This window comes from Platichthys flesus, chromosome 20 (genome assembly GCF_949316205.1).
Source record: "Platichthys flesus chromosome 20, fPlaFle2.1, whole genome shotgun sequence".
In the NCBI taxonomy this organism is placed as follows: Eukaryota; Metazoa; Chordata; class Actinopteri; order Pleuronectiformes; family Pleuronectidae; genus Platichthys; species Platichthys flesus.
The window spans coordinates 9,776,235-9,802,194 of NC_084964.1; the positions used below are offsets into that span (position 1 = coordinate 9,776,235).

The 25,960-nt window shown below is 43.2% G+C and overlaps 3 protein-coding genes across 7 annotated transcripts; 1 reads left to right on the top strand and 2 right to left on the bottom strand.

Annotated features, from left to right (window-relative positions):
- Positions 1 to 214: 214 nt before the first annotated feature.
- Positions 215 to 8,473, bottom strand: LOC133931734 (monocarboxylate transporter 7-like). 3 transcript variants are annotated; one of them, XM_062378673.1, is made up of 6 exons: positions 8,360 to 8,473; positions 5,459 to 5,698; positions 5,199 to 5,342; positions 4,979 to 5,107; positions 3,089 to 4,105; positions 215 to 2,503 (listed from the first exon to the last, which is right to left on the bottom strand). In XM_062378673.1, the coding sequence occupies exons 2-6, from the start codon at positions 5,694 to 5,696 to the stop codon at positions 2,253 to 2,255; spliced, it is 1,779 nt and encodes a 592-aa protein (XP_062234657.1). In that variant the 5' UTR covers positions 5,697 to 5,698; positions 8,360 to 8,473; the 3' UTR covers positions 215 to 2,252. The 3 variants fall into 3 exon arrangements, with proteins under 3 accessions (XP_062234657.1, XP_062234655.1, XP_062234656.1); XM_062378671.1 differs by lacking the exon at positions 8,360 to 8,473 and adding an exon at positions 7,429 to 7,651; XM_062378672.1 differs by lacking the exon at positions 8,360 to 8,473 and adding an exon at positions 7,159 to 7,403.
- LOC133931736 (arylsulfatase G-like) lies at positions 5,956 to 17,674 on the top strand. Of its 3 annotated transcripts, none has more exons than XM_062378676.1 (11): positions 5,956 to 6,049; positions 9,313 to 9,562; positions 9,845 to 10,080; positions 11,158 to 11,272; positions 12,247 to 12,393; positions 14,711 to 14,928; positions 15,146 to 15,226; positions 15,976 to 16,084; positions 16,169 to 16,289; positions 16,746 to 16,836; positions 16,942 to 17,674. In XM_062378676.1, exons 2-11 carry the CDS (start codon positions 9,336 to 9,338, stop codon positions 17,220 to 17,222), a joined length of 1,626 nt encoding a protein of 541 aa, XP_062234660.1. In that variant the 5' UTR covers positions 5,956 to 6,049; positions 9,313 to 9,335; the 3' UTR covers positions 17,223 to 17,674. The 3 variants fall into 3 exon arrangements, with proteins under 3 accessions (XP_062234660.1, XP_062234658.1, XP_062234659.1); XM_062378674.1 differs by lacking the exon at positions 5,956 to 6,049 and adding an exon at positions 7,228 to 7,332; XM_062378675.1 differs by lacking the exon at positions 5,956 to 6,049 and adding an exon at positions 7,720 to 8,088.
- A 608-nt stretch (positions 17,675 to 18,282) lies between these two features.
- LOC133931737 (WD repeat domain phosphoinositide-interacting protein 1-like) lies at positions 18,283 to 25,396 on the bottom strand. Its single transcript, XM_062378677.1, has 12 exons — positions 24,973 to 25,396; positions 23,697 to 23,779; positions 22,878 to 23,047; positions 22,700 to 22,796; positions 21,787 to 21,884; positions 21,598 to 21,690; positions 21,447 to 21,517; positions 21,050 to 21,157; positions 20,155 to 20,319; positions 19,959 to 20,066; positions 19,368 to 19,507; positions 18,283 to 18,988 (listed from the first exon to the last, which is right to left on the bottom strand). The coding sequence occupies exons 1-12, from the start codon at positions 25,065 to 25,067 to the stop codon at positions 18,867 to 18,869; spliced, it is 1,350 nt and encodes a 449-aa protein (XP_062234661.1). The 5' UTR covers positions 25,068 to 25,396; the 3' UTR covers positions 18,283 to 18,866.
- Between the last annotated feature and the right edge of the window lie 564 nt (positions 25,397 to 25,960).

The window sequence follows — 25,960 nt, forward strand, 5'->3', positions numbered from 1 at the left end:
AAACTACTGGATCCATAACCACATAACCACACAACTTGGTAGAAGGAAGCTGCATGGATCGGAGATGAACCTATACGGCTCTGTTGAGCTCTACTGAGTGCCAGTCTTGTGAATGAATCTGGAATCTTCTCTCAAAAAACATTTCTCCCCTCTATAGGGTTTGTATTGTTAAGCTATTGAGGTGTTTTATAAAGATGTGATCGAAAACGTCAGACCAAGTGAATCCACTTTATTTCAGCATGAACAGAAAAAAAGAAGGGAGTTTCATTTCACCTCACAACAGTTCCTCATAGCAGCATGACGCATACAAAGAGCCTATAAAAACCTACTCATTTTGGCAGCATAGTAGGGACATTGGCTGATGTCACCACCCGTGGCTCCGTGGACAGGCAAGCCAGCATCTACAACATCCTCCTGGATGGCTCCCTGTGTGAACAGTCAGGCGGCGGCTCGCACAGAATTTGCGTTCCCGCCTCAGGTGGGTCCCTTATGTACACACTGCGGTGATAGACTGCGGTTGGAGTCAAAGATGAATCAAAAAAAGATTAAATTATCAGGTGCACAATTCAGAAAGCACCGCAAAGTAGAGGAGGAGAAGAAAGAACAGTATAGAGGTAAGAATCAACCCGACTGTGGACATCATTAATGATATGCTATCAGTACAGCACTCTTTTGATATTTTGTATTATATATTTTGATTGTTTTTTATCGCTTACTAATTTGTCTGACTGTGTGCGCATCTGTTTACAGTCCAAAAGTTCTTGGGGATGCATGACAGTTTGCGTGTGTGTTGCGGGGTGCCAATTTGAAATCTCGCCCAGGGCGCCAACATTGCCAGGGCCGGCCCTGACCAGTGAGCTGAGCTCCCACCTACAGTTCGGAGTCGAGACACTGGCCAGAGAAGAGAACACTTCGAGTGATGGATAACGTAGTGCGAAGTCGAGTTAGTTGGTTTAGGTTAGGCTACATCCTGCCAAAGGTCACCTACGTTAATCAGTAGATTTAAATCACTCAATTGTGAAATAACAATCGTAAGATAAAACCAGGTTCCTTAGTTTTCCATTTAAGTATTTTTACTGTGCATATTAACATCCAATAGTTTGCATCAGGTCTATAATAGTGCTTCCTGGTTCCTCCTGGAATTGAATGAATGCTTATCTGTGTTTATTAGGCCTTAATGCACTGGATGGAAGAGGATCAGAGATCAATATCCAGACCAGCTGAGGCCTCTCTCTCAGTCTGCACTCTCCTGTCCCAAACCCTCTGAAGCCTTTCATGTTTCTACACTTTGGCTCCACAGATGCCTGGACGTACTGGGGAAAAAAAATGAACTCATTGGAGAGGACAGTGACATCAAAATGTACTTAGCCCAACACATTCATGTGCAATATGCAACAGACAGGTGCTGCTTTTTGATATATAAACTGTAAAATCTCATTGTCGTGCAACAGATCTTCTTTATCACATTTTTGCAGTGAAAATATCACATTACATAAAAACAGTTTCTTCCACGTAAAATTTTACAAAAAACTACACACAACTCACAGGCTGAAACGACTCTGCTTCCTTATTGTGTTTGAACTCGTCATTACAAAAATAGTTTCTGTCAGACACAGCAATTGACAACAGTGCATTGTAAGCTTGGTGACAGTTTGATTAAAACAACTTTTAATCACATATTCCTGAGGTTTATGCATTTTCTGTGCAACCTGTAGTTCCTTGCAGCTTCATTTGCTTCAAAGTTTTTCTGGCTTTCATTCGGGTATTGATTACCAGCAGGTGATAAGATTATTAGTGTTTAAAATTGCTGCATCTTTTCTCTGGAAAATCTCAAACTAAAAGCACCTGTAATGGTCCATTCATTTCAGAAATATTTCACACCTTCATCCATTAAAACAAGACAGTATCAAAATCTAACTGACTTAAAGTGAATCTAAAAAAAGCCACTTACTGTTATTGTAACAGTATTGACTGATTAAAAAACTGTTTGGTACTTTGCCACCTATGAAATAGCCACCTTCATATTGTGATGTGAGGCTTCTGAAGACTTGCTGTCAGACACCAGATATAAAGAGGTCTGTGTGTGACACTTCTTTTTCTTTGTATTCGTGTCACTTCAGCACTCTGGCAGCAGTAGTCTTTAAACAGCCTTTAATTCCAATATGGCTTGACCCTTTAATTATCCTCATCAACCGTTATTGGCTCAAGCAAATCGTATAACCTCCTGGTAGTCTCCTGTGGCCCCCTTGTGGTCAGAGTTGGCCCCCCGCGTCAGAGCAGACCTGAGGGCTGTCAGTTCTGTCCAGTTTCTGCTCTTCGCTCTGTTCCTCTGACTCCTCTTCGAGTGCACATACGTCTTCAAGCTGTTTTGAGGTCGTCTTCCTACAGAGGAATCCTCTCTTAGCAGGTTTTACCAAGCCGAGGAACAGGGAACTCAGCGCCATGCCGGCTGCACACGAGTAGAAGGCCGAGCCGTAGTCGTTAGTCAAGTCCACCAGCACACCTGTGGATAGAGGAGGATTAAAAAGAAATCATTAATTAATAAATTAACTCAAAAAGGGGCTGTATTTAAGAAGACAAATGTCAGTCAGTTGCTCCAGACATTGTCCGTAACGTTTCCTGCAAGCTGCCTAGTGAAATATTAGAATGTGCCCATGTGAGAATACAGCAGGAAAATGGCCGGAAAATTTGATGTGCTATAAAACAAAAACATGTGATATCCGCAGCACCACCCCTCCTCTGAATGGACATTTCCCTGTTGTTGTGAATGTGTCTGACCTGGACAATCCCCTGCTGCCTTTTTTTTTAAACACAGCCCAAAGTTCAGACTTCAGAGTTTGCAAGACATAAAGGTTAACTTGGCAAGGAGGATCTAATGAAAGATGCACTCAAGAGATTCAGAAGCTCGGCCAATAGTAACGACTAAAGGTAAATGCATGCTGTTCTCTTTTTACTGTTTTTAAGCTTGGTTATCAAAATTAGATTTTCGTCATGACAAGAACAATCCTTTGGCGATCAGAAGACAAACACCTATGGTAAAGTAGAACCTCAGTATCCTGGGAAACTTGTAATTAAGAGATAATCTAACCTGCAAGTGGGGGTCCCGCGAGCCCGGCGAAGCTTTGTATGAACACGTAGACACCGGCAGCCGAAGACATCCTCTCTATGCCGACAACATCATCCTCAGCCAGTATGGGTATGTGGGTGCAGGCCAGCGTCCCCATAAAGAAGCCGTACAAACCACAGCACACAGCAAGCCCGTAGAACTCCGTGACCAAAGTAAATCCCACCAGATCTGCTGTCATCATAATGACACACAGCAAAAGAACCAGCAGCTTCCTCTTCCTGAACCGTTCTCGAGTCAGGATCCACCCGATGGAGAACCGGCCCAAGATTTCAGCCACGGCCATGGTGGAGAGCATGTAGGTGGCGCGGTCCCGCTCCACGCCCCGACTCCTGCTCAGCTCGATGATGTAGAGCTGAGGGGCGAAGAAGCCCAGCGTGGCAAACAGCCCGAACAGACAGTAGAGAATGAAGTTGCACTCTTTGAGGATGGAGAAATCCAGAAGTTTTGAATTCTTTGGATTCTTTTCTCCTCCCGATTCATCGTCCTCGTCTTTCATCCTTTGTTTCTCCGGATCTGTGTAGTCTCTCTCCCCCTCAGCCTCAGCTTCTTTAATCCCTGCATCACTGTTTTCCACAGTTTCCTTCTCTGTGTCTGACCCTGCGTCTTTGTGCAGTAACGTCTTCTCCTCTACGCTGCCGTTATCTCCACCAAATAGAGATTCAATACAATGTACACCGGAGTCTCCGGTGCTCACGGAGCCTACTGTCAACTCCTTTTCCAGACTGTATGAAGCACTTGTTGCAAGTGAGATCTTGGTTGTTATGGTGTCCTCTGGGTTTGTGCCCTCCGCGATCTCCTTATCGCTGAGGACTTCCAGTTCCTTTGGGGCTGCTCCGTCAGTCTCTTTCTTGTGGGACGATCCAGGCTGAATAATGATTGGCCGAAGGAAAACACCGCAGATAATGATGGTGCTTTGCAACGCTCCGATCACTACCATGGTGTGTCGCCAGCCAATTCGGTCCTTCAGTGCAGAAAAGGCTAAAAATCAAGAAGAGAGTATTCATCAGTGAGTTTTCATCTACAAAACTGCATGTGGAGCATGAAGTATGAGGTGTTTGAGATCTGGCTTGTGTATAAGCTGCTATTTTTACATTAAAAGTCCAGTGTTTGGGATGTCTGGGGGATTTATAGGCAGAGATTTAATAAACAGTTTTCAGTGTTTATATTATAATAACCTGAAACAGAACCCTCCAGAAAGCCTTTTTCTATGTTACCTGAAAGACGATAGAACTTTTCCTACATGCATGGAAGGGAAGAATGAGAATGGATGGCAATGTACAACCTCACCACTAGAGGGCCCTGAACACTACACAGTGAAGTGACCCTTTAGTATCTTTAGTATCTATTCACATAGCACTTCTCAAAGAATCTACAGGCCCCTGTCAGAGGATCTCAAAGTGCCGGCAGCATTGTATGGGGATAAAAGATCCAAAGTGCCTTGTAAGCAATTATAAGAAACGGAAATTCTATTTAAAAACCCACTAGAAGCCACAACAAAGAGGCCAGAACCGGGGTTTGGTCCAATCTGATTTTCTGAGTATTTACTGCCGTGGGACAGACTATGTGGCATTGACTTAAAATAAACTACCGCAGCCATGTTCTTGCTTAGGAAGAAACATGACAGCCGATGCAATAGTATGTGTGAGGGATGTGTTCGACAACAATGGAGCTTTGTAGCCTGGAGAAACAAGCTGTATACTGTCAAGCTTTGACTTGTTGATATCTGTGTCTCTTTTTGTGCCAAGAGGGAAAACATATGATAGACTTTTATTTTAAGATAGCCTGAAGACTACTTCTCCTCTTCTTTCTGAGAAATGTATATTAAATGAATGGTTTTCCTCTTGCACTCACCTGGCGCCAGGGCAAACATGGACAGGGACTCTCCTGTGGACGCTACAGCTATGACCAGAGACCGTCGACGTGAGAAGTACTGGGACAGGATGGTCACGGTGGGCAAGAAGGTCAGACAGTAGCCCAGACCTGCACAGAGGACAAGATGCAAGTGTTTAAGAGCAGTTTTATGTTAAGGATCATAGAAGGAGACAAAAGGAGCAAGGGAGCGATTCAATACCTGCAACTAAACCATACGTCAAGTACATTTGGTTGATGGAGCTGGTGAAGCTGGTGGCAATGGTACCCGCGGAAATGAGCAATCCTCCAATCATGACGACGGCTTGGAAGCCTAAGCGGTTCGTCAACACAGAGGAAAGAGGACCTGAGGACCAACAGGGGTCACAGGTTTAGAGTTGACAGCAACAAAGTAAATCTCAAAATGTCATCATCATTTCAGCCTCGACTTAGTTTTAGAGCCCACGTATCAACTGCACTCACCGTTGAAGGCCATGACAAAGACGCAGATGGAGACAATCCAGGAGACTCGACTGTTGGTCTCCCCGAACTCCTCCATCAGGTCCTGGAGGAAGATGCCGAAGCTCTTGATGGTACCGTAGGTGAAAACCTCCACCACGAAGAAGGCCACAGCCACCGTCCATCCCCAGCCTCCATCGGGAGCCTCTGGGTACACGTTGGGCCCCAAGCAGCGCGGAACCTTGGTGCCACACAGTACCATGACTGGAAAAACAAAAAGACAGTTTAAGCGACTAGTATAGTGGTTGAAAATGTCAAATATAAACTTTAAAAAGTTCCAGTTTGATCTTTGGCCTCACACTCACAGTGAGCGTCTACACATGAAAACATTATTTCAATATGTAAATGTTTTTGAAAGAAAAATTCGAATGCATTCATGACAATCCTAGTGGATAAGCATCTCACCCCAGGTCCGATTGAACTAAAAACCAGAAGGGATCTCAGTAGAGCCCATACCAACAAATTAACAAACAGGCAGCGGTGAATACACAAGCTCCGGCATCAACAGAGCTGGGTGCGCCTCAGACCTTTCCGCAGCACACGAGTCAGCTTCAGGTGGGTCGGGCGGCCTATTGTGCTGATTTCATTTTAATTTCCTTGTTTGTTTCCCTTCCTATTTTTATCAGCTTTTATCAGTTTCAAAAAAAGATGCATCCTTTCCAGGCCACTGTTTCGTGTTCATACAGCGTCTGTGCTGTAACTGAAGATGGTTATGGTAGAGGTTGAAGTTCAGCCTGTCTTGCTGATGCAAACAACTTAGGAAGATAGTTGAAGGGGGGAAAGTGTAAATCATGATAATCTCCTCTTAAGAAGGAGTTTGACGAAATAATAGGAGTGAAATATTACATAACTTTGGTTACAGTTTACCTCCGTAGTCTTTAACACTATAGTTCCCAGGTGCTATTGTCTACATACTTTTGGTTTGACCCCATACTTGTTCAGATTAGACTCTTGTATAATACCCTCGCACTCATAAACTGTACTGGTATGTTGAACGGATTTCCCTGACTCCCTTCAGCTATTGACTTCACACACACACACACACACTCGAAGAAAACTACTAGGTCTATTGACACCTGCTGTTAAGTTTACAGTGGTACAAATATAGCTGGTTTCAACAAATTCCTGTGTACTGTGTGTAGATGTAATATTTAAATTTAGCTAGCATTAAATTTCAGAACTATTAATACTTGCCCAGATCATTTAAACCCATTACAATACGATAATTAAGACATGAACTGACGGAAAGCTCCCCTGAAAAACCACATGTTAACCTACAACACGATACATCTTCAGAATGCAGCACAAGACACAAAGGCACATTTTCTACAGACAATGATTTTACAAAGTAAAAAAACCCACTAAAGTAAAGCAAACTTTTCATTTGCATTATTAGTAGTAGTTTACTTCCGTAAAGTAGTTTCCAAAATTAAAGAAATGAAGTCCATAAATTTATATTTATTTGTATTGATCAAGTTAAAGGAGCGATCATATTGACAAGTGTGGGGGGCGTTTTTTTTGTTTATGTATGCACCAACAAACGAAAAAATAATTTCAAATGTATTTTATAATAATCGATTATATCAGTTTTTCATTTCATCCATTCATTTTCTTTTGAACGATCAATACCACGTGGCTAAGTTGCAACTTAACGTGTTACTTACTTAGTTGTGTGAATCCACCGAAAAAGGAAAAAACATTAGAAATGTTACATTTGATCACGGTATCGATTCACGTCAGAGGTGTGGTCCTATTGACATGCCGGAGCTGTGTCCTGCGGCTGACGTAACGCTCTGGGAGACCGGCGGCTCGCGACTCAAACAACGGGGTCGACCTGTGTAAGTACTTCGCTGCAGAGCCTCAGATCCCCGCAGCGGTTCGTGTTATCGGGACGTGTCGGTTAGGAACGAGCCGGGCGGAGCAGCGTGTCTCACCTGTACAGCGCCTCTCTCGCTCTGTCTCTTGTTTCCTCTTCGCTCGACTCGCGCTCCTGGGAACCGGATGGTCTGATGTCTCGCGCGCGCGCTGCTGCAATGAAAGAAAGCCAGCGGGTTTTAACGGGTTTTACGCCTAGTCATGTTGTCGCGTGCCGGTGTCAACAAACGTCCACACGCATGGAGACGGACTGGGACGAGCGCGGAGAGGCCCCCTGCGGCCGGTCTCGAGGACACCCCCAACCCCCCCCCCTCCCCCTCCCTCTGAGGTGGGGGAGGGCAGAGGGGCGAAAGATCTGGTTCCAGCCAGTTCTTCCCTTCGTCCACGTGCGTCTTCAGATTCCCCACAACCCCCCCTGCGGCCGTGAGGGGCTCACGCACGCACACACACATACACAGGCACGAACACACACACACACACAACCAGGTCTGTGTGTGAGGAAAACTTTGTGAATGAGCGTCAAGCTGGAAAAAAACACAACCTAAAAATGCACAGTTTTCAGTTTTCGATTATTTACTGTCTAAGATATATATTGACTTATTCAAAAGTCACATTTCTCCGTGATCCTCTTTTACGTCATTTACTTTCAACAAATATCAATACTACAAAAGTCCAAATCCATATCGATGTGATGCTGATTGTGTCAGAGCAGCGAGGAGGTGAGACAGTATTTTATCAAGTGTTTGTGATTCTCTGTACGTGAAGAAGAGTTTAAAACCACAGCTTTCACTCCAGCACAAAATCTGTGTTTACGCTTTTAAAAGATACAATACTGTGGTATTCATTGTGATAATTATCCATATCGAACGACTTGAGAAATGTAATATTGAACTTTTCCTCATATCACAACCTTTTTCAGCGTCTCTTGACGATGTTACTATACATTTTGTCTTTTATAGTTATCACAGGCACACTCAAATGTTCATTTACCTCAGACTCGATATAGACCTGGGATCATTTTAAGTCTTGAGGTGTTTTTCCATCTCAAAGATAATTGTTTATTGTCCAAATCTCTGACTCCACAGCCTCCCCACTAAATATTCCATCACTGTGACTGTCTATCCTTTGTAAAATGACCATGGCCTCACGTAAACCCTCGGATTGCATCAGTGAAACATTAACTTTGATTTTAGAATATGGGGTTTGATCAATATTTACACTTGATGAAGAGGAGTTTGGGTTGGACCAATGTTTCCTTTTTAAAGAAAGTTGGTTTACCACCAAAAAGTGGCCAAATAGTTCAGCTCCCCTTATCTTAAGGATCACCATCTAAGTAATGTATTTTTGAATAAAAGTTATTCAGAGGTCAAATTGAATGTGTGCTAGTTTTTCAGAACATCTTATGTACGAGAACTATCTGATATCGCTCAGTCAATATCACAGACCACCCCTAACAAACACAATAACTTGTAAATTATGTTTTATCATCCTGCAACCATACAAATTCATCTCCTTGGACATTTCGCAAGATCTTGTTGCACCTGTCCCGGTCACAGAAATAGCATCGGGTTGCAACCTGTGTATTTAACAGAGATTTGTTTTCGTGGCTTTAAAAAGCACAGAATGTACGGTTGCAATACTGGTCCAGAAAAACAACCAGTACATCAGCGTTTTCCTTATGTTTACTGTACATTATTAATGGAGCTACTTGGTGAGGTAAATAATGTAGTCATTCAGCTACAGAGCACTCTTTCACATCATGTGAACCCATTTGGTCACAGTGTCAACAAAAACATCGACCCCAAATGAATCCATTCCCTTAATGCCTTTTAAATAGGTTGAGTAAGTTCAGCTCATTTCTGACTTTGTGTTTATTGTATGCAGTCCCACTCAGAGTGTGTTTATGTGCTTGTTTTATATGCCACCTATGTAACAATTGGCAGGTCTTGACCGGTCTTGACCCAAAATGGCCGAGTTTTTCGCCCCGTTTCTTCTGACTGGGACGCTGCTGTGTGGGCTGCTGCTCCATGCGGTGTCCCAACGTGGTGCCAGGGTCGATAATCCCAGCGAGCGGCCCAATTTCATCATCATAGTGGCAGATGATATCGGCTGGGGTGACCTGGATGCTAACCAGCCTGAAGCGAGGGCAAACAACACGCCTTACCTCAACCTGATGGCAGACCAAGGACTAAAGTAGAGAATTAATACTTAATATCATTCCTGTTCTCCAGCCCTAAATACCATGTGATGTCATAAGTGGGTTGTGTAAATCTACATTAATTTATCTCATTTAGTAAAAGCAAGAAGCTGTTTGTGTTTTAAGATATTTCAGTCTGTGACATGGTGGATATAGACTGCATCATTATAGGTTATTTATAAAAAAACTAGGTGCTCAATAAGCTTAAATAAGAAGTTGTGATCCACATTTTCTCCTTCTGTCATTTCTCTGTAAAAAATCATATTATTTTAATACAGATTAACAGACTTCCATTCCCCGGCCTCTACCTGCTCCCCATCCCGTGCCGCCATCCTGACAGGCCGCTACGGCCTAAGAAATGGAGTGACGCACAACTTCGCTGTCGGCTCTGTGGCCGGTCTGCCCCTCTCTGAAGTCACGTTGCCCCAGCTGCTACAGGAAGCGGGATATTACACCGCCATGATCGGCAAATGGCATCTGGGCCACAACGGACCATACGGTCCAACTAACAGAGGTAAGTGCAAGCTTGACATTTCCGCCACTAATCTGTGAAGACCTGGCTGAACGTCACAGCCTCAGATCCGGCAGCGAAAGAGGTTTTGGGGTTGAAAGAAAACATTCATCCTTTCAAGTGGAAGCATAGAGATTGATTTCAGGTTTTGTTTCTGTGCAGGAATGGATGATAAAAATAGATTCAATTTAATGGTCTTTGAGGTAATTTGTTAAGCTACAGTAGAAACAATGACGCTTTTGTCAACACAAACTGATTGATAAAGTTTTCTGACACTGCGAGAATCCAAATGTGGAAACTTCGGCTGTTGCTGGCCATGGTATCAATCAGAGAAGAGTTAATTGATTGTGTATGGGTGAGGGTAGATTGATGTATTCATAGAGCTCTCTTCTGTCTTGACAGTAAAAACCATATCCACCTATTCACACACAAAGTCATACAGCTCCATTTGAGCATTTAATTCTAAAACGTACATGACACACATACTTACATACTTGTGAGCTGGGGTCTTGTGAGACGCCACACTTCCACTGGACCCTTTCCCTTTATCTGACTAAACCCCCCGGCACTCAGTGGCACGGTCATTATAGCAGGGTCACAATACTTGGGACTCTGAAGAGCGATTGTGTGGAGCCACCGGAGAAAGTCACGTCCTCAGGGGATGTTTTGCAAAAGGCACCATTCCGCAGTGCGATTTTAAAGTCAACCAGGAGTAACACAAAGTGATATCCTTGTGCAGCACACTACCGCCACATATCGACCTTTACAACCGACCGCTTGGGTTGGGTCCTATCTGTCACTGTCTTATTCACTGTCATTAAAGCTATTTGGCTTTGGTGTAAATTTATTACCACCAGCTTTTATATTGTAATAATTAAACAAAATGTTCCACTTTCCACCAGTGGCGGATCTAGGATTTCTCTTAATTGGGGGCCATAATGGCTTTTTGATGCATAAAAAGCCAGTGTGGTTGCAAGGGTTAATGGATGCGCACACAGTGTACAGGATGAATCCCTTGTGTATTGAGTTTGTGTGAGACAACAGAAATACTTGCAGCATTTCCTTTTGTCTCCCGGACAGGTTTTGACTCCTACTTAGGTATTCCATACAGTAATGACATGGGCTGCACTGACCTACCAGGATATAACCTGCCCCATTGCCCCCCCTGTGACACATCTGGACCTCAAGTGCTCAGGTGTGGCTCCACACTCCAACTTGACACTCTCACGTCAAACTGGAAGTAGTTCTATTGACGGATGTTGTTTTGTTAGACATTTAAATTAAGATTTGTTTCTACACAATACAATACAGGGTTAATCCTGGATTTCAGGGTTACGACTACTGACCAATCACATCACTGGAAAACCAGACCAGTTAATCCCACTGGATCCTGACAGGGACCAAACAGTTTCAAAAACTTTTCTTCATCTGCGTTTGTTCATAAAAAAGCAAAAGTACTCTACTATTTACAGTATATCAGTAATTGGATTTAACTAGAAATTATTTTGAGTACTTTTTCTTATTTTAGTTGTTATTATAATGTGTATATATACTACATATTACATTTTATCTCGTCATCTGGTTTTTCCTCAGTGCTTTCAAGCACCTAGACTTTCAACTTAGGTTTTGTGAGTCCGGGTGGCAGGGCATTACCTGAGGGTCCAGTTGCCAGGGCATAACCCCGTAAAAAAAAAAAAAGTGCAACCCATGCAGTTTCTAATAAGTACTGCATTATGTAATAATTTATTACAAAATGCGGAGAAATTCATAACTTATTGTGTTCGTGCTGTTTATTACAAAATGTGTCAGATTATTACATAATGCTGGTGTTATAACATAAAGAAGGAAAAATGTAAAACATTTTTAATTTTCATTACACAGTGTGTTGTTATTACATAATGTGGTGTTATCAGTCAAGCCCAGAATGAGACCTGAAGTTCTGGTTAACCAACAACCCGACTGTTTTGGACACGTCCCTGCTTGAGTTCTTTCAACACCATCAGGCTCTTTCAACAAAGTATCACCTGCTTCTTTTAGGATTGTAAACCCCAACACCTCAAAATAATTTCACCACTTAACGACTTGAGTTACACAAACACTCCCTCCACACACACACACACACACACACACACACACATATTCACAATTTATTATGTTGTTATCTTCTAGGTTGAAGAGAAGGGTGCATGAAGGATGCTATTCCCAAGTGGGCCTTCCTCTGATCGAAAACCGCAGTATAGTGGAGCAGCCGCTCAACCTATGGACACTAACGGAACGATACAAATCTGCTGCAACCAGGATTATACAAAATGCAAGGTACAATACAAGGCAATATGAATTGTCTCCACTATGTCACTGTGTGTGTGTGTGTAGCAGAGGACCCCAAATGCAGTTGCACAAACAGACCATGATGCCGTTCTATTTTAATGAAGAAAACTTACAGTCGGATGGGTGGACGACCAGGCAGACGAATTGAAAGGCAGCATGCAGGGGAGCAAACAGGAAACATCACTGACAACACGAGTCAACAATCTGTCCACGATTGTAGGGCGATAATGAAAGATGCAGGGTTGATTTTGGGAAAGAGAAACTGGTTTGTGTGTATGGGCAGGACAGGTGGGAACATGGAGGAAGGTGGGTGGACATCTGGTGGGTGAGTACAGGAAGGCAGGTATCGGGAGATGAGGGGAGGCTGGAGACGGGGAGCAAAGGGCAGCAGGAGCCCTGTGTTTGTTTATAACTCGGCCACACCTCCAGAATACATAACATAAACCTAATTTACTGATTCTAATCGTGCAGCCAAACAGGTCCTCACTCCATAATCAAGGCAGGGCAGGGCATGGCTAGTTTATTAAGATGTTACCATTCCTACTCAAGGCAAGGCAAAAGGCAAGGTGCTTTGTAAAGGCACAGGAATACATTATAAATAAGAATAACATAAGAATAAAGTAAAAAAACATTTAAAGGACAACAAAACAGAAACAAATAGCCCCAAATTGCACAAACTCATAGGATAAGATCCTTATTTCATGGGAAATTGGTGAAAGTGTAAAAAAAAAACCACCCTATCATGTTAAAGATAGTGAAAAAAACAACATTCCTTAATCCGGGTCAGCATTTAATGGATTCTTTTCTTGCCCCATGTCCCATCCATCCTCCAAATATAATTGGCCGTGTTGTTCTTTTTACTCAGCGACCACTGAAACCTGGTCTGTCAAGTGCTTCTACTTCAGAGAGCGTCAAACAGGAGAACTGAAAGAAACGAATGATGAAGAAGAGACAGTCAAATATATTTGTTGACATTGGAATTGAGGAAGAGACACATACAAACTCACACACTGGTAATGTATTTTGTAGAAGTTCCCTGCACAGTTGTTTCCCATGTCAACTGAAAATTGGTAACCTGATCACAGCAGGAGCAAAGCTACTTTATTCCTAGAGACTATAATAACACAAGTAAAGGTCAAGATCAGTGTCCCCTATTCTCAACTCTACAATCCATTACCTTCTACACCATAATAATAATAATATAAATATATTCTGGTCTATGGCTGTTTCTTTACAGTAGCAGATCCTCAGTTATAACAACTTCAGTTTGCCTGTGTTTGGTTTGTAGTTGTTTTTGCCAAAACGTTACCTCTGGACAAATGTACAGTTGCAACTACAGTTAACTGCCTTTCACATGCACAGGTATAACCACGGGCTGGGAAATGATCGAGCACTGCAGTGCGTACGTTTAACCACCAGTCAGGATGTCCTCCATCACACTCAAGCTCCAATTATAGTATTTAGTATAGTATTTAATGGTGGTTAGTGTTTTTTAGCTAATACACATGAGTTGCTTAGACTTGGCTACACAGGGTGGCATCAGTCTTTTCTGGAGAATTCAGCTTGATTCAGTAACGTATGAAGCCTGGGATAATAAGCTGCCTGAGCTAACCTCTATATCAGCTTATCTGGTGGAGCTTTTATTCGTTATGGCACCTTAATAACAAGCAGTGCAATAAATTAGCTCAGTGACGTCTATGATCACTTCCTTTGTGAAGGTGTTGTTGATTATTTTTAATTAAATTTTAGTTTAATATAGAGATGGAGTCTGCGCAGTATTGATCAGGGAATGGAGCAAGGGTATCGAGGACCTGCAATACACGTGGTCCACCTATAGGTCACAGCTGTAAATTATGACATTTCACAGATGTATCGTCAAATAACAAACTTCTCCCAAAAAATTACAGTGTGATCACAACTGCTTTAAATGACAAACATTTATTTGAAATGTACTTTGACTTTTTAGTTTGGCCCATGTCCCATCCACTGAAATAGAGGAGGTAGGGTTTATGACCAATACTGCTTCCAGCCACTAAGGGGCATTTACAATCATTTGGCTTCACATTTTGGGAACTGTCATGTCGTCAATCTTTATATAGTCTCTGGAAATGCCACAACAGTAAACCTACAAAGAAAAACAACATACGCTTTAAAGTAGGTAATATTATGCACCTTTGTGCACAACATTGAATGTTATCATTGTTGTATCTTAGGGTTTTAATCAAGAGCATATTCTGTCATAAGATCTGCCAGAGAAGCATTTGTCCATATAAACTTAGTGACACTTTATTAACGGTCTCTTCAGGGAGCGACGGCAGCCCTATCTGCTATACATAGCTTTGGCTCACATGCACGTTCCGCTGGCTCCTCCACTCCCTCCGGACACCACCACCACCACCTCTAACCAACCAAATGACTGCACAGTGTACGGTGCCAGTCTGCGAGAGATGGACAGCTTGGTGGGGGCAGTAAAGAGCACTTCGGATGACACAGACAAGAACAACACGCTCATCTGGTTCACTGGTGAGTCCACTGGATGAGGTGTGTCTGTTCTTTGACACTGCTATTGTAACTGTTATTGAAGAAGTGTGTGTGTGTGTGTGTGTGTGTGTGTGTGTGTGTGTGTGTGTGTGTGTGTGTGTGTGTGTGTGTGTGTGTGTGTGTGTGTGTGTGTGTGTGTGTGTGTGTGTGTGTGTGTGTGTGTGTGTGTGTGTGTGTGTGTGTGTGTGTGTGTTTCTAGGTGACAATGGTCCTTGGGAACAGAAGTGCCAGTACGCAGGAAGTGTGGGACCTTTCATAGGGAAGTGGCAGACCAGCAGAGGTATAGAAATATAGTTTATAATAAAGTATGCTAAGTAGCTTGAGAAGAAGTAATCCAACTGGTTTTAGTTGGATAACATGTGGGGGAATAAGTTCTCTTATCCTTTGTCAAATTATAAATACAGGTATTTAATGACACAGTGAATTGGCCTGAGGGTAGTGAGTAGGACAGCTGATCTGACAGTTTCTCTATATGAATTAATGATTAAAAGATTATTTATTACCTAATGAATATGTTGTGGAAATGTTGGGAGTTTGTGAAAGTGGAAAAAAAAGTACCATTAGAGGTAATATGATCAAGAAGGCAGCAGGAATAGAAAGGGAATAGACGTTCAAGCAACAACTTTGAAAAAATTGGAAATTGTAATTGGATGAGAAGAGCATATCAGGGAGGGCAGTGTTTACCACCTATAAGGGCATAGATGTATATGACATGAAAACCATTGCTACCACCGGACCACAACAAATGGATGAGTTTAACACAAATTCCCCAGAATTCAAGCAAATGGATAGGCGAGGATGTGGCTTCACTATGCATATTTTGTGGAGCTGAGAAAACTATGCGGATGCAGTAGTAAAGGCCTAAAGCTCAAATAAACAGCAGGCTGTGTTGTTTGTCTTAACTGCGATGTGATAAAATCACACAAGAGGTTTTAATTTGTTCATTTGCATGGTAGTGGCTGGAGCTGCTGTACACCATATTGATGGGAATCCTCATAATCCTAAACTGATCTTTTTCCTGCGTGTGAGGTGGGGGCTCGGCTAAGCGGACCACCTGGGAGGGAGGTCACAGGGTGCCGACAGTGGCCTATTGGCCTGGAAAGATCCCTGCAAACACCACCAGCTCTGCCCTGCTCAGGTTCTTATATTTGTTTTACCAATACTCAGAGACCCAAGTACCTCAAATACTTATTCCTCTTCTTGTCCTTGTTTCCTCTTGCAGTGGGATGGACATCTTCCCAACTCTTCTGTCTCTGGCAGGGGTAAAACCTCCCGGAGACAGACCTTACGACGGATTCGATGTAACAAATATCCTCCTGCAAAGTGAACATAGAGGTCATGAGGTAAGATCTCATTTTGGTGTACCCCAACTCTTTCCTAACGTAGTCTGTGATTGGTTCCAGCCCTACCTCACGGCCCTGACAGGATAAGTGGTCTAGCTAATGGATGGAGTTTTTTTTACTTTGGTTTATTAAAGGAGTTTATGTTTTAGGCCCTGTCCCATAACCTGGATTTTGATGAATTGGTGAGAGAATGGGACTTGTTTTTTCTCTTTCTTTAACATAGCGAGATCGATTTTTCTAAACTTTCCCCAATTTTCCAAAGAATAAATCCTAGATCTTGATAAGAAATATCCGGCATATTCAGATGACTCATGAGTGTGTACAATTTGGCTCAGCTTGATGAATTGAAGGGCCCTTGGTGGACATATTAACTGTGTGACATTATAGATTAGTCAATGGAGAAGTGCATTAGGATCTTGCTGCAAACATTAAGTTCCTCTCTCCTTCTTTGTGTAGTTTCTTTTCCACCCTAACAGTGGCGCTGCAGGGAGGTTTGGTGACCTGCAGACGGTTCGATCAGGGAGACACAAAGCGTTCTACATCACAGGTCAGTGGTGTTAACCACACTAAGTGCTGACCCAGTCCCACTTGTTTTCCAAAAATGTGACACCTGAGAAAAAGTATACTAACACACATCGCTGTCCCATCACAGGTGCAGCAAAGGCATGCGGGGGTGCTACAGGGAGCCAGCAGCTCCATGACCCACCATTGATATTTGACCTAGAGCGTGACAAGGCCGAGGAAACACCCCTGGACGCCGGGACACCTGAATACCGGGCGGTAGCAGAGAGGATCGCTCGTGGGAGGAAGGAGCTGTTGTGGGACATAGCCACGGACGGGTCAGTGTCTGCAGCCGACTACAGCACTGACCAATCAGTAGCCCCCTGCTGTGACCCGGGTCGGGCTGTCTGCCGCTGCCCCCCGCCTGGCTAAGGACGGTAACTCCCCCACAGAAAGAGAAGCACACAGATGTGAGCCGACAACATGTGGGGACAAATATCAGCTCTCAGGATGTTTGTTTGTAGAACAAGCTTTTTGGGAGGTTCAACGTGCAGATGCAGCAGGAGACGTGTAAACATGCAGACAGAGCAAATAGAGGAACTCTGGCCCGTGATTGGCCAGGTGGCGGAGAAAAGGTCCGGGTTAGGTAGCTCATCCATAAGGTCAATCATTTGATCCATCAAAACATGAAACAGTTCAGACGCGCTACAGTCAGCGGGTCATATTGTTGCAATGTTAATCATTAGAAAGCCATGCTGTTTGTTTAACAATGGACTTTGCAAGCTACAAACACATACATTTGTTTTTGGGGGTATTTGATGAGATTTAATAGGACAATTTAATATCATCACAACTTAATAAATGTTGCTTTTAACTTACCATAATGAGACAGTGCGGAGGTTGAATCATTGCTCAGCTTTAATGAGTCTCTGTGGTAAATGTCCAGAACTGAACAGGGCAATGCAGCAGAAAGGTGTCCTAACAGTGCCACCTCTTGTCAACTAATTGTAATACCATGTTACTTATTACAACAGTACTATATATAAATGTTATATATATACACATTATACACACATTCAAAATCCTCAATATATATTTATGCATGGTAAATCTATGCATTGATGTGTAATACTTCAAAAAGTTTTGCAAAATAATATTTCATACAAAGTAAAAATGAGTTGGACTTGCACGTTAACACACTGTTCAGCATCGTGTCGTGAATTAAAAAAAAAAGGTCTTCAGGATATCACTGAAATACACGGACGTGCACGTTTTTCGTCACTGGCAGCTCGTCGTCAAGTTTTTTCCCAATCTAGAGTCGACCGCCACAGAGCCGACGCCTACACATGTATCATCAGGCTACATTTGTGACTCCGCAATAGTTTTCAGTCTAGTCTGTCGCTACGATAACTAGCATCTGCAAGTCATACAATACTTACTGCACGTATCAGGGTTTAAATAGTGTGTCACGCTAACAGCATCTTTTTTTCACTCTCTCTCTCTCTCTCTCTCTCTCTCTCTCTGTCTCTCGAGGTGTTACTCATGTAATGCCCGTCACAAAGCTCCAAACGTCTTGCGGCCTGATTGACAAAAAATGCCCTGAAGACAGATATTCCAATGTTAAGGATTTGTAAGTGATGGAAAAAAATTTCAAAAGGATTTCATATTCTGCTGGACCAATCACATGCTCAGCTGGTTGCTGCCATGATAATATGATGTCACTGTGATGTCAGGTCCTTATTTAAAGAGGGAACAAGGGATGAGAGAGCAGTTTTTTTATGGCAGAATACGGTAGCTAACACTGGGACTTATCAGACCGGCTTTTATTCTGTTTCAGCAAAAAGCTTGAAATGTTCTGACTGTTTCTTTTTTCTTAAATATACCTTACAAAAGCGAGAGGGATGCAGATTTGACCCAAGGCCAGCAGAGGTACATGTGGGAAGCTGGGGGCGATGCAACAATGTCTCAACACGTCAGGAATATTGTTTGAAGTTTTCCAGCCTCCATCCATGCTCCAAGCAAGTTGAGTCGGACTGTTCGCAGGGATGGGAGGGTTTGGGGGGGGGGGGGATTTGGTCAGTTACTCTGGTTGCCGACTGGGGGAAACTCATTCTCATCATCCAGACAGACGGGGCTCTCGGCGAATTCATGCTCCGGGATGACGTCGCCTTTCTGGGCTCCACCATCTTCAGAGTAACCTGAGGAGGAGAGGACAAGAGGCAGCGGAGGTTAATTAATAGCTTATTAAAATGAATTCAATCGGACTCTAAACGTCGGTCATAGGGGTTTAGTGTCTTTTCTCTGCTTCACACGTGAACATTATTAAATAAACAAATCTAACTTTACTTTTCATATCTTAAAGCCTTTTATATTATTTTAAATCCCAGAAGGCTCCACATCCCACCATCCGGTATGGGCCATTTAATGGTAAAACAAATATTTGTATTATGACTTTGTAAAATCTGACTAAAGAGCTCTTTTCGTTTAGGATTTTACTATTAGTAGTTCTGATATTTCTGAGTAATTGCTATGCATCTAGTTCAGGATGCCAGTGTTGTATGGCCAGTGTTAACCTACCCATGAGAGTGGTGGCCAAGGGTGGGGTTGAAGGGAGTGCTACAGTGGCAGCGTATGATTGGCTGGCTGCTTGGGGAGGGACATCCTCCGTTTTGTCCTCTTCGCTCTGTTCCACCTGCTCCTCGCCGGAGTCAAACAGCCTGTGGGAACAGAGCGGACTGAGACACGACAACAACACAACGCGCGACACAGTGATGATATTACATAAACACAAGTTCAGATTGTAGAGGTGGAAACTGGAAATCCACTGAAAATGTTCTACATGTATGGAAACTCTTTTCCCTCCTGGAGATATTTGTATAGAGCCAGTTTCACGACAACTTGCTCACCATGAATTTTCCAAAAACAATTCTGGTGTATTCTCTCATGTGCTCTCTCTGACATTTTGCTGACATTTTATTTACGAACCCTGAATTGATAGCAACTGGCTCAGATGTATGCGTGCTCACATGCAGCCCCTCTGGAAAATGTCCGGACATTAGAGTATGTTTGAAAGCAGCTTTAGAGTAATGAGGAACTCCAAACTTCAATCATTTTAACATTACATTTATACTAGTGCATGATGGAGCCCATTAGGGCACACACACACACCTGTGTCTTTGGACAAGGACACACTCGCCTCCGTCCTGTGGATCCACATTATAGATGTAGAGAAATCCGTCCGAGGACGCCACCAGCAGACGAGGGAGCTTCTGAATCCTGACGAACAAAGCACACACGAGATGTCAATGACCCTACACGTTCATGCACTTGTTAACAAACGCCACTCTCTTCTCCCTTCTCTTACGTGGCCAGGGCGCAGATGTTCTTTAGGCCGAACATGTTGAGTCGTACAGTCGCAAAGGCTCTGTCCTGATGCATCATGTCGGACACCTGAGCGGGCAAATAGGTGCTGGCTGCTGTGAACATTTTACCCACATACGCTGACCATGTAGGAGACTCCTCATCTTGACTGGAAGGAAAACAGAAGGGTCGTGATTAAACATGTAAAGAAAATAGCATTTCAAGATCATTAAATCACTACAGGAGCTTTTTTCTGTAAGTTTGACATATTAAGGCACTTTTAGTTGAAAACATGTTACATTGCTTTACATCAGAGATACAGCAGATGGTGCTGGTCATTCAATTGTCCTTCGATGAACCATGCAAGGGGTAACAAAAGGACACAAGAGGCTTCTGAAACAAGGAATCGTGTCATCGCAAGTGGTTTTGCGAAAAAAGCACATGCAAAAGGACTTATGTAATTTTCAAGAGGGGGGGGGGGGGATTTGATCACAGATAAAGAAAATCCCATTTGACTGCAAATACCAAGGTTTATTATGACCTGGATGAAAGCACCAGCAAAACCACACCAGCATCATCAGCACTCTGAAGCTGGTTAGTCAGTAAATTCATGTTTTGATCAACAGAAAACAAAACGCTGATTTAATTTATAGATAGAAAAGGAGTGGGACTGAATTCATTACAATGCACTGCCATAAAGAAAGATTTGACCAATTCAAGAGAGTATCAATCACGTGGTGATCAGTGTTGATATTATCTCGGTGGCTACTACTCAGAAGCTTACAGAAACTGTTTTAACTGCAGCGGACCTTTACTTGGCGCTAACCACAGGTGATCGGCTCGCTCAGGACGGTTGTTAATATCGGGTCAAATCGGGTCAAAGAGTTGAGAGCGTTTACCTCGGGCTGTGCTGCTCCAGTTTAAAGATATGGACCGTCTCAGTGTTGCTGGAGGCGCATAAGAACTGGGCATCGGCACTGAAGGACAAGGAACTGATACTGACATACCTGACACACACAAACACACACACACAGGAAACAAACAGGGACAGCATCAGGGACTGAAAACTGTAAATGCAAAGATTTGATCATGTGCTAAAAAGTTGAGTTAAAACAGCCTCTCCAGCAACTGAGCAGCAGGAGTTAAGTGTCTTACTCATATAAACCCTAAATATTGAGAATGTGGCCTGTTAGCCTTCTTGTGACTGGAACTTTTTTTAACCCGTGTCATACATCGTGCATCATCTTGATCCCTGACTACGCACAGTTGTTTCGGATTTAACTGTGAAGCACTTACCTCTTCATCCCTCGCCGGAATTCGTACAGTCTCTGTCCTTCAGGAATGCCAAAGACTCTAATAACAGTACCCTATGTTGCAGACGATGGATGGTTAGACAGGAGGATAACAAAAATGACAAAGGGGGATAAAAGAGGGGTCAAGTCCTCACCTTCTCTGAGGCGCTGGCCAGTTTGGTGCCAGAGGGGTTGAAGGTGAGGGCAGCCAAGGGACTGTCGTGGGCCTGAATCAGCGTCACAGTGCTCTGACAGAGGCAAACAAGTGACATCAACACTGGAATTTTGACAACAGTACTATTTCTTCCCATTATGTGATTGTGTTAGAAAAAAATTCAGGTTACCAGGTTGTTGGCATCATAGATGGTGATTTCCCCGATGGTGGCACTGCCAGGGTACGCCAGGTAAGAGTTACTGTGGTTGACGGAAAGCGCGCAGAGACCTACGAGGGAGGGCAGAGGAGGATTTCACTGTTTCATGTGTTTCTTCTCTTTCTTCCAGACTCCATTTGAAAGCTGGTTCATCTGTTATCTATCTGGGGCCATTACTTGTCTAACAAATCATTTAAGTGAACAAATCATTTTAAAGTAAACATAAATAGTTATTGTTCTGAATGGTTTGATTTTTGTATTTGTGTAGTTTTCCATGTTTAAATCTAAATTTGATGCTTGAGATGCAGAAATATTTAAAATACCAAACATAACCACAAAATAATAATGGGTCGAGGGATACTGACCAAGATTCACTTAAAATAAATTGATATATATATCTTTACAAATATTTGGTTACGCCACCTGACATATTTTGGGTGCTGTTGAAAAATGGAATTCAAGCAGTTGTAATAGTTATTTAACAAATTAGACATACAGTATAAAGTCAATATTTGCCAAATGCCTAGTTTGACTATTTTAAATTATGAGTATTTATCTTATAAGACTTTGCAGCCCCCCTGAGTAGCTTTAAAGCAATAGCAGCTTCATCTTCCAAATGATAAGTGTATATAGTCCTAATAAAAAATGCACTCACGCTCACTTAGTGGTTTTCTTAGTGGTCTGCTACAGCCGTACTAGATGTGGTTTGAGCAGTAGCTTCTGGTGGCTAACGTTAGCACACATAGATAGATTTGATCCACAACTAACATTACTACTTTATGACTCTTGGCTTTTGCTACTGTCACAGGGTTTACTATATAACCATGTCCTGTAAATGTGACTTTATATAATCCGCATCATTGTTTGTATAACAGCTTGAGCGTACCTGAGGGGTTGGTGGGCGTGTTGAGCAGGGTCTTGAGTAATTTCATGTCTTTGATATTGTGGATGTAGATGGATTCCTCCAGGCACACCACCAGCCGCTGTGGGGGCCCGTGATACAGAGATGAGAACAGAACCAGCGAGATTACAGGTTGCGGACGGGTCTAGTTCCTGCGTCTCACCTGTCTGTTGAGCCTGACGGACAGGATGTCGTTGGAGTAGCTGTAGTTGCAGATCTCTGTTCCCTTCTTGAAGTGGTAGACGTTCATCCGCCGCGGCAAGGACAGGCTGACCACCACCACCAGACTGCTGGAAAACAGCCGCTCCACTATAAACACGTCCGAACATTCGACTGGGAAGAGAGATGAGAGGACAGCTGGGTACTTTGACTTAGAAAGGCTATGGAAACTTAAATGTAATGACATCTTTGGCACTTCTGTCCGTCCTGGGAGAAGGAACCCCCCACTGGTGACCCGTTACGTTTTTGGGGGGAGTAGTTTTTCCTCACTTTAGTCAAGGGTGACGGACAGAGGGTGTCCACTGCACCTTGTACAGACTGTTAAGCCCCTGGGATTTGCGAATACGGACTATACCGATACAATTTCATTGATTAAATATAAGCTCATAATACCTATAACACAAAGGAGAACGCTGCATCCCCTTCTGCTGTTTGATTCTGATTTGTTGTCCGACACTTAAACAGCTTAACAGACAAAGACTATAAACTTTTTCTCTCATTGCAGCTTCTGAGGATTAGAAAACTGAGAACATGTCTTGGCCGGTCTGAGCTGTTGTATGACCAAGGTGAACTGCACTTCTTTACTTGTGTCACCTTGCCATTACGGCACGTCTTCTGACGGAGGGGATGCTGGTGCACATGCATGACAGCAGATTTCATAAACACCCACAAACATGTACGTTCTGTCCTGTGGATGCGGGAGCTGTCACACGTGCCCTCAACGCTCCTGAGGAAAGAGACTAGAGAGCAGATTTCTTCCTACCTCCCTCATGGATGCAATCTAGTTTGTCCACAGCAGTGACTGAGAAGAGGTGGTAGCCCGTCTTGGTGCCCACTGACAGAGAACTACAATAAAAACACACACACACACAAACAACACAAAACCGACCATGTTATTACCACAGTTATGGTTAAACCAATTGATTAACAATACTGTGATTGACTGACAGACTAACGGATACTTTATTTGAGCTGAAATTCCAGGAAACTATTGTATGCACAATAACGGATCAATGTGTTTGGCTTGCACCTGAAATGAAGATGACTTTCCATGCACGCACATACAATCAGTTTCGTATGATATCACACACAGCAGGGAGTGAATTCTATATAAAGGACGTTATAAGCCACTGGCCTCAGGACTGTTAACTTCCATTGGAGAGTTATTCCGATGGTGTTGGAGGAGTGTGCTCATCAAATACTTGTGGCATGTGTTCATATGAGCTGAGGTGACTTGTTTACAGTAAAACTGATGTTGTAATTTTAGCAGACGACCATAACTGACAGAAGGCGGTGACCGGGTCTGACCTGAGCTTTACTTCACCTGAGGAGGTGTTTTTAAGACAACTTAGCCGTTATGCATCTGCCATTAAAACCCTGTTAAGTGCCTCAGAGATTTAACCCCGTATCTTATCATGGCTGAAGACATAAGAGAACACAATGACAAAGGGATAGGAAGGTCGGGCTGAGTGTTTGACCACCTGCTTAGTTTTACAAGCAGTACTTGGGTGGATGTATATGTACACACCTGTATCTGAAAAAACACAGAGCTTGGTGTGTCTGTTAATTTGTATTTTACACACTAATGAGACCTTAACATGGGACAATGGACACCTACAGGACAGATATGATTGGTTAAAATGAGTGAGGGGGTTCCAAAATGACCCCTGGAAAGCTGTTTCCAGTAATAATTGACAAAAGACATTTACCGTTACTGTTAACATGTTAATTATTAACTGTACGTTACTTGGTGCCATGCATCATGCTGTATTTACATAGCATGAACTGCATTTGGTGACTAACTGTGGTTTAATGTGCAACAGGCCCAGAAGATTAGATCAGTGGCCGACTTAACCTTCAGCTGAAGTTTCATCAAAGCATACACAAGCCGTAGTTCGATTTGACGCGGACACACACACATTCACACTGTTTTAAAAACGATCCGCAGTGTGTAAATACGACTGAAAACAATTATGCAACAGTCAGGTGCATGGAGGGAGATTGAGTTCACGCCGGGCCCGGGCCGCGGGGTCGCTTACGTGGTGTCCTGGTTGAAGGAGGCGCAGATGAAGCCTCGGTCCGCCGCGGGGCCCTCCGGCAGGTCCTGGGTCTCCATCCGGTCCTCGGTCTCCATCCGAGCCGCCGAGCTCGCTCCCCGTCTCGCCGGCCGAGGTCGGAGGCCTTAGGGCTCGGGTCGATCCCCGCTTGCCCCCCTTCCTCTGGTTCTCCAAGCGCCACGCTCACACTCTTCTCCGGGGAGAGGAATGTCCGGTTCAGGTGGTACACATCTCACACACAAACATACAAACACACACAGAGCGGACTCAGCCCAACAATAGACCGGAAAACAACCCCTGCTCACCGAGCCGCCTCCTCCAGTCAGCGTGGTGTTATTATTGTGTTATTAACTTTCAATATTCTCACTGCAAAACAAAAACAGCTGATGGGAGGATGCGTCACTCCGAGCAACGTCGCGATTGGCTGGCATTTGCACGTCGAACCGTCCTCTACGGGATTCCTATTGGTGGACCTTCTTAAATCCTCGGATTGATTTGACAGGGCGACTGTCACTAAAATAGGAGCCGCCCAGTTGGAGGTAAGAACTTGTTGATTGGCCAATTCCACTTTCAGTCTCGTCACGAGGATTTGTTTTGATGATTTGATTGGATGAGAGACGTGCAGCAAGCTGCCGCGAGACATCAGCCGTCCCAACTGTGGGACAAAGCTTTTTGCTGTTAATAAAATATCATTTAGCTGACTAAGGTGTTTTTGTTTTTGTTTTTAGCAATTTATATGTTGGTTTTTTAACTCTATCTTATGCTATTTCAAACTTGAAGGGGATGAATTAAGTAATCTATCTATCTATCTATCTATCTATCTATCTATCTATCTATCTATCTATCTATCTATCTATCTATCTATCTATCTATCTATCTATCTATCTATCTATCTATCTATCTATCTATCTATCTATCTAGTTTAGTGGGAAATCCTGTAATTTTTACCAAACTAGGTTTATCTGATACT